Genomic DNA, 8,276 nt, shown 5'->3' with positions numbered 1-8,276 from the left:
TCATGCAGATTCCAACCAAAAACAGAAGTTTAAAAAAAAGAACAAAAAGGAACCAATGAATAATGTATATATGTAAAATAGGTTTACCTCAGCCCCTCATCTAAGATGTTTCTTCACAAACACAAACCTGTGCAGGTTCAGCTGGGCCACACACTCTCTCCCACACACTCTCCCACGCACTCTCTTTCACGCGCACACACACACACACAATATTTATTTATTTGTTTGCTTGTTTGTTTGTTATATTTATACAGTGCCTTTCTCATTCCCAAGATTTCTGCACAAAGAACTTGGTGGGGAGGGTGAGGGTTAGTGAAGGAGAGTGCAGGTAGAATAGCGTTGAGTGAAAGGGGAAATCTTTAGTCGACATTGGAAAGATGTAACAGTAGAACAGTCCCGGAGAGACCGAGGGCATTCCAGCTTCAGTACCACAGCACTAAGTGCCCTGCCACAATCCTCCAAGGACATCCACGATCCATAGAGGAAAGCCTGGAACAGGCACACTGCGCAGATTACTGCCAGAAGATCTATGAGAGTGAGAAGGGTTATAAAGATGAAGGAGTTCAGAAAGAGAAGCAGGAGCAGGATGATGCCAAGCACAGAGTGTGAGAGAGGGTTTGATATTTAATATGGGGAGAGTCTGGGAACCGGTGTAAGTGATTAAGACCGGGAGCAACGTCAGCAGATCTCTTTGTGTGTGTGTTAGTACTCTAGCAGCGGAGTTTAGAATGTATTGAACTCAGATATTGAGCAGGAAGAACTATAAAAAGGTAATTACACTATTTAGCTGACACATCTATCCAAAACAACTTCTAATTATGACAGAGTACAACTTGAGCAATTAAGGGTCTTGCTCAGGGAGCCAACAGGGGCAATTTAGCAGGGATAGGGCTTGAACTGGCAACCTTCTGAGTACTGGTCACCTTCACCACTGAGCCACCACTGCAGTAGTCAGTAGTTGAGCTGATGAAGGCATGGACTGGAGTTTTAGCATCGTGAATACTGAGAATAGAGTAAGACAGGCAATATTACGGAAATGACGAAAACATTTTGTGAGATGAGATATGGGACTGTAGAGAAAGTGTAGAATCAAGAAGGATTCCACAGTTTCTAACAACCTGAGTAGGTTTAACACTCACACCAACTATGGCAACTCCAAAACCAGATGATATGGAGACTTGGGAGATAATTTCAGTTTTATCTGTTTAATTTAAGAAAACTCTCATTTATCCAGAGTTGGAGATCAGAGATATGCTGTCAATACATGAAAGCTAAGTCCATGATGATGGTTAACTGCTCCAATCCATAGCACATAGATAATAAAAAGGAGGGGGCTATGAACTGAGCCTCGGGGCGTGCCTTGAGCGATGGGGGCAATGAATGATTTTGTTTTCCTAAGGAGACAAAGTGTTTTCTGTTGGAAAGGAATGACCTAAAAAAGTGTTGGCTGGAGTGTTGTTGCCCCTTGTATCTGTCTCACCAGTCACCTTTAATTCTCTCTCACGTGAGTAATGGCAAACAGCTCTGCTGTGGGGGAGTGGGTGTGTGTGTGTGTGTGTGTGTGTGTCTCTGTGTGTGTGTGTGTCTGTCTGTAAGTAAGAGAGAGAGATAAAGAGAGAGTAAGACAGACCCCTCCTAGCAGAACTGCTTGGTCGAAGTTCTTGTTATAGCATTGTGAAGCACCCGAGTGACCCTGTCACAATAAAGGTCACCTCACAGCACTGTGGTGCTGAATAGGAGGAAGACGCCTGTCTCTCTTCCATATTGCACTGTTCCCCTCGGCGTCTCTTTTTAAATCCTGTGTATGCTGGTTTTCCTGACCTTGGAGAGCTGTTGAGCCAAAGCTACTGTAACTGCACTAGTAATGAGTGCCAGTGAACCCTGCCACTAGCATGCAGGCACACACACACGTGCACACACACTCTGCCGATGACATACAGTTTCCTGCAGTTCGCCAGCATGTCTGTGTGTGTGTGTGTGTGTGTGTGTGTGTGTGTGGGTGCGTGTGCGTGTGTGTCTGTGTGTGTGTGTGTGTGTGTGTGTGTGTGTGGGGTGGGGGGCTGTTTCCTCATGCTCTCATTTCCCAACTTACCTGATACAGCTATTGAAGGGCTCCATCATGTGAACTGGACTATCACTGGCTCGGGCACGTTTGGGAGGGCAGGAAGAACCGGGCAGGGCAGTTATATTTAGAGGCCCCAAGTCTGGACTGGTGAATTCCGCTTCATGACGTCACACCGGAGGGCAAGGTAGTCTGTTACAGAATCATATTATTCCCTGCCTGAGAAAACAGCTTTCACCTTTCACCATTCTGGTCTCCTTTACCCCCTAATGAATCACTGCAGAGTGACTGGAAGGGTCTTGTGTGTTTGAAGCCAAGGCTTTGGCCAAGCGCTGCACCGACAGACGTCTCACGGCGTAACTAATGACCCAGGGGCCGACCCTAGTTACAAATCTACTGCTGGTCACCCGGGTTCAAGTGGGAGATGATGGGAAAAGCCGGGACGAAACAATGCACACTGATTAGGACTCGGGAATCTGTGGAGGGGCTGTGGCAGCAGCATACCCTCAAAGCGATGGCGTCACCTCCCAGACTCTCTCAGACTTATCTGTTGGATAAGAGGTGATTTCAGGGGTTTGGCTCAGGACTGTTAAAATGCTTGCTGTCAAAAATTAAGAAACATGGGACCTTTTGTTTCTCTTTAATTTATTTTGTTGGAGTAGTCATGTTTTAATTATGTGGCTAAATACTGACAGTGAAATAAAGTAGAATGTGAGCCTGTTTTTAAATGCTGATTGATTTTGAATGCTTGTAATTTTAATATTATTAACCTCCACAGGCACTGAGCCTAATTTATAGTGTTAAAGTTGCCTATTACAATACCATGCAAGACCACCCAACACAAAGCTGTTTAAAAGAAAGGGTTCGTATGCACCAGAACATAAAATGGTCTCATGGCACATTTATTTTGCATCTCCTTCTCTCTTTCTCTTTCTCTCACAAAGGAAATCCCCACTGCTGTTAAATTGAGGGTTGTACTCTGCTCTGCGCACCTGCTGGTCTTAATTGTGTCTGTAACATTTGTCATGCTGTAACATCCAAGTGTTCTTGCTTTCTTGTCATTCTTGTTGAAACACACACTACGTGCCCAGATAACCATCTTATCATCTCTGGTGTCCTCAGACCTGTGTACGGTACTGTTAATGTTCCGGACCCGTGTGTTGTTTACAGTTCAATCTTTTGTGTACAAGACCATTCAAAGTTTGGATAAGATATCGTCCGTGTCATTACTGGTGAGAGTATGTGCGAGTGAACCGATGTCGCTCTGCCACCTGGTGGACATCGTTGGTAAATACTGATCATGCAACGCTTCACGCGCTGGAACGCAAGCGGCCCTGCAGAAACAGGCGAACAGAAACACCTGCAGATAGCATGTACTCCATAACACTCCACCAGCTTGGACAAAGTGAATTTCATGATATCCCATTATATTTACTTGAAAGTAACTCAACAGTTAGTAAAGGTATTATAGATCAATGAAAAGGAAAAAGCCAAGTCTCCATTCTCGACGGTTTAATACAAAAAAATCACATTTACCCAGATGGGGGGAACAGGTCTCTGTCTGAAAGCTCAGACGCAAGCAATTAACCCCCCTTCTACAACTCTTCCCAAAACAAGCAGTTAATCAGAACACACATTACTCCATCAGAATTCCATCAGTTCAAGTCAAACATCCCAAACACTTCTGTTTAGTGCAAACAGAACAAAGGTTGAACACTGTGTGGGAAAGTTCCCTGTTGCCTCAGATCTCTGCAAAAGCTTCCCTCATTTATTCTGGTTGATCACTGACAAGGATGTCTCCATCTTAGTTCCAATTTATTCTTCATAACGTCTTAAATGGCTTTAAAGCTAATGAAGGAAGAGTCTTTCAGTACCCTGCAGCTCTGAGAAGGTCCATTGTGTAATAACTTGGACCCAGCTCCTGAACTATTTTGAAGAAAGGGACAATGTCAGTTTTGACCAATTAGGCCCGACTGTTTAAATTTGATATACAATCCTGCACGTACAAGCCTTCAATGGAACAACTTAAAACATGTGGATCTGAATGCATTGAAAAAGAATTAGGCATAAAACATACAGATAAACATACAGATCTGGCTGTGCTGGGACAGGATTAAGCATAATGCCTACAGCTATCCCATACGGATCTGACTGCATTAACACAGAATTATACAAAGGCTAAGTTTGGGTACAGCACCACACCTTTTTCTCAGTTCGTTCATTCATTCATTCACTCACTCATTTATTTATTTATTTATTTATTTGTGTATTAGCTATATATTTATGTAGTATGAATTAGATTATTTTGTCATGCATATTGTTGTTGGTTGTTTGTTTCTCTGGCTCTAATCATCGTACCAATTTATTTTCCATCTACAGCTTTTAGCACACACTCTTGCCCATAGGGTGCTTGGTTATCTCCATGGAAGTGATGCTCATGATAAGCCTCTAAGACAGAGTCTAAGAATATTTTCTCACAACAACAAAAAAAGAATCAATGCCTTGTCATCCATTCTCTCCCCATCATTTCTCTAGCAGTGAGAAAGCTTTCTGCCTGTAGTGAACCATGCAACCTTGGTTAGTTGGTCTCAAAAAACAAACAACAACAACAAAAACAAACAAACAACTAACTCTCCAGTTTGCTTTGAAGTACCTTTTGTGTAAACTATGTTTGGTAAAGAAACAGGCTATAGTGCTTTTGATAAATGCAACACTGTATTATTAAAATTACCAAATTCTGTCCAAATATTACCAAAATAAATATAACTAAGGTTTTGTAGTTTAATCTTATTTGGCCACAGTATACCTTAAACTATCCTTATTATATGACCTGATGCTCAAAAAGATTATTAATTTGTTAAATGAATGATAACAGCAAGCAATACAACATACAATTGACCTCATAAATGTAGAAAAATTAATAGCAACGCACCCTCCAGGTACAGGTTTGTGTACATGCATCATCCCATATGCCCTCACAAAAACAGCAACTTTTGTGATTTCCTTTTGCCACAAAAACGTTGTATATATTTATGTCTGGAAAAAATAAAATATGAGTGTGTGTGTGTGTGTGTGTGTGTGTGTGTGTGTGTGTGTGTGTGTGTGTGTGTGTCTGTGTGTTGGTGTGACACTAGAAAGCCCAACAGAAAATGCACACCTATGACAACAAAACGTCAGATACTAAAGATTCCCATAAATGTGGCCTGAGCAGACAGGATAAGGTCAGCAGATTTGCGTGGGACGGAAAGTTCTAGAACTGATCCTGACTCCAGGAAGTGAGCGCCTGAAAGAGAAACACACACATCTCTCATTGTGGACTTTTCCTAAGAAACTGATTGGCAGGAAACAATGTTCTCTAGTTTCTTACTGTTTATCGGCAAACATGTTTAAGGTTCTCTCACTAACATCATTCACAGCAACACTAACAGACCATGAATTTTAACACTAACAATCCAAAGTAATTAACACAATAATATAAATCATTTAAATCATTGCGGGATCCTGGTCCTTGTCCATTCTGAACTTGGAGTGACCCCGCAAGTCTTGTTTCTTGCTAAAACCAGCTGAACAGCTGGATTGGATTTGGTTTTTTTTTTGGTAATTAGCTGAGTCAGCTCTCTCTTTTGCCAGCTACAGGTCTAGACCTGGCAGAGCTGCTCAGTTTGAGGACACTGAACTGACAGCAGGCAGCATAGGACCAAACCTGTGAGCTTTACGTTTGTCACCAAGTGCTCTGTGAGTCTTCAATGTCACTGAATCTCTCTAAATGGAACGGGATAAAGAAGAGGCCTTCACCTGCAGTGTAGCAGGAGTTGAGAGGGAGACTGACGTTCCTGGGCATGCTCTTCAGACATTTCATCAGTTTGGTTTCAGCCCCGTTTATCCGCTTGGTGATCACATGACCCATGACCCAGGTGGTGTCTTTATACAGCACCTGGAGCCGATGAAGTGCACAGGTGAGGTTACATTTTGCATGCGCAGGTGAGTAGGCGGCCTTTGTGGGCGCTCCCCGGCAATCAGGTCATGCTTACCTGACTGTAGATAAAGTAAGTGCCATTGTTCACCACAGTGATGGTTTCCCCCGATAACTGCAACCCCGCCCCGTAGCTCTGCCCAAGAGCCCAAGTAAGGACCGTCAAATCACGCTCGTCTGAGTAGCAGGCCAGCAAACGAAACACCGTCATGGAAAGAGAAGAACGCGGTGGCTGATATGAAAAAAGCGAGCCCAGCTTAAAGACGACGGGCGCAGATGCAGGTGAGAGCAAGTCAGAGCTGCCTACCGTAGGAATGAATAGAGGCAGGGACCAGGTGCACAAAGGTACGCTGCTCTGCTGTCACATGTGTTCAGTGTGACAGAGGCAGAGGGGATGAGAGGATGTATTCATGGTTGTTTGTGTGTATGGGTGAGTGGGAGAGAGAAGAAGAAGAAGAAGATAAAAGGGTGAATTTTATATTTGATCATGGCTATAATAACAGAAATAATAAACCATTATTACAACCCAAGGGTCTTTTATCAATTGTGAATCAATGTGAAACCTGTTTCTGATAGGAACCCTGTCTAAAATATAGTGTCTAAAATATAGTTTCTTTGGAAATCTTAGAACTACACTATCATTTTTTTGCTTCTACCTTGTCTTTACTCCAGTTTACTGGAATTACTACCTGCATTATTCTGTAGATAGATAGATAGATAGATAGATAGATAGATAGATAGATAGATAGATAGATAGATAGATAGATAGATAGATAGATAGATAGATAGATAGATAGATAGATAGATAGATAGATAGATAGATAGATAGATAGATAGATAAGCTGTTAATGTATCTAACATTGTTCTTAAATTAAACTAACTGCCCTACTTATGGCTTTGTAAAGAGTGAAGTGACTCACTCTGTCTCTTCCTTCTTGGATTCTGTTTTGATGACGCACCTCTTTTCTTTCTGCTGTTTCTCAAAGGGTGGGTCAAGGAAACCTGACGGGCACATACAGAGAGATGCGCATATATGGTTGTTTTTAAATTATATTTTGCATGTAATATTTCTGTAAGTGAAAATGAAAATATTGTAAATGCCAACGAAACTAACAGCCAAAGTCAAATAGGCATTCTGAAGTCATTTTTAAAAGTCCGAGAACCTTGAATATTGGGTAATTTCCTGCTGAAAGACCGGGGCCTCGTTAACCGCAGCTTCTTTAAGGAATTAAAGATTTAGAGACAATTTTCAGATTGCTTGAACGTTGCTTTAATACTCTTTATGTTTCGGTAGAAAATGATCTTTTACGGCGCAAAACACTGTGAATTCCGGATAACCAAATTCAGCAAGTCCATACTCCGCAGTAGCAGTCAGTCAGAAAGATATTCACTTACCTACCCCGCAGCAGGCGGTAGTGTACGGATAGGTCCCGCGCTCCCCGCACGAGCCTGTCAAAGACATGACGTGCTGCTCCAGGTTCAACAGCTCGAGTCGCAGCGTCTGAATGCGACGCCACTGCACGGCCAGGACAGCGACGCAGACACAGGCGAGCGAAATGATAACGGTGCACAAGATCAGTGACTTCTGCATTCTCGCATGTGCTTATCAAAACAAATGAGCACTACTTAGATATTTATAGTGCTTTGGTAGCGTGTATTACTGCTAAAAGGCGCGGTGTGGAAATTATGTGGCAGTTGACTGGTTTCTTAGAAATTGCGGTTCTTATTTTTTTTTTTCGCCCCCCCAGACTGCTCAGTTTCACTTTCGCGTGGGAGTGGAATGTTTCAGTTAGTCACCATTTGGCCAATCGTTTGACCAAATATCCAAATGCACGTCAAATGATAGATGCACGTATGATAATGTGCCGTAGAGACAACCCCTGTCTATTAGCGTGCGTTCGTTTCAAGCATTGAAGCAACTGAAGGAAACAAAAACACGCCGCATTTAATCTTTTTGCACCCCCCCCCCCCAAATGTATTATGAAAATAAACTACGATAAGCAAGCAAATAAATAGACAAAAACATTTCAATGGTACAACATAAAATGAGTCACTGAATTCACTTGAAACCAAAGGAGCTTTTTTAATTTTGCATTTAAAAAAAAATCAAATCGGATGTAACTATTTTTAAGGGACTTCAAATCTTAAAATTGCAGTGTATTTTTACCAGTAGACAGCTATCTATCATAAAACTCAGCATCTTGGCTGTAAACACAACCAAACAAATATACAATCAACACC

General features: G+C 42.1%; 1 protein-coding gene across 2 annotated transcripts; it reads right to left on the bottom strand.

The window, feature by feature from the left end:
- Nucleotides 1-3,559: 3,559 nt before the first annotated feature.
- Nucleotides 3,560-7,717, bottom strand: tnfsf13 (TNF superfamily member 13). Of its 2 annotated transcripts, none has more exons than XM_027032781.2 (6): nt 7,435-7,717; nt 6,956-7,037; nt 6,343-6,393; nt 6,094-6,212; nt 5,858-5,996; nt 3,560-5,345 (listed from the first exon to the last, which is right to left on the bottom strand). In XM_027032781.2, the coding sequence occupies exons 1-6, from the start codon at nt 7,624-7,626 to the stop codon at nt 5,236-5,238; spliced, it is 693 nt and encodes a 230-aa protein (XP_026888582.2). In that variant the 5' UTR covers nt 7,627-7,717; the 3' UTR covers nt 3,560-5,235. The 2 variants fall into 2 exon arrangements, with proteins under 2 accessions (XP_026888582.2, XP_026888583.2); XM_027032782.2 differs by having other exon boundaries at nt 6,343-6,390.
- Nucleotides 7,718-8,276: the final 559 nt, after the last annotated feature.

The sequence above is a fragment of the Electrophorus electricus genome, chromosome 6, assembly GCF_013358815.1.
Source record: "Electrophorus electricus isolate fEleEle1 chromosome 6, fEleEle1.pri, whole genome shotgun sequence".
In the NCBI taxonomy this organism is placed as follows: Eukaryota; Metazoa; Chordata; class Actinopteri; order Gymnotiformes; family Gymnotidae; genus Electrophorus; species Electrophorus electricus.
Note: the sequence above shows the minus strand (reverse complement) of the source record. Positions and strands in the feature narration are given on the sequence as shown.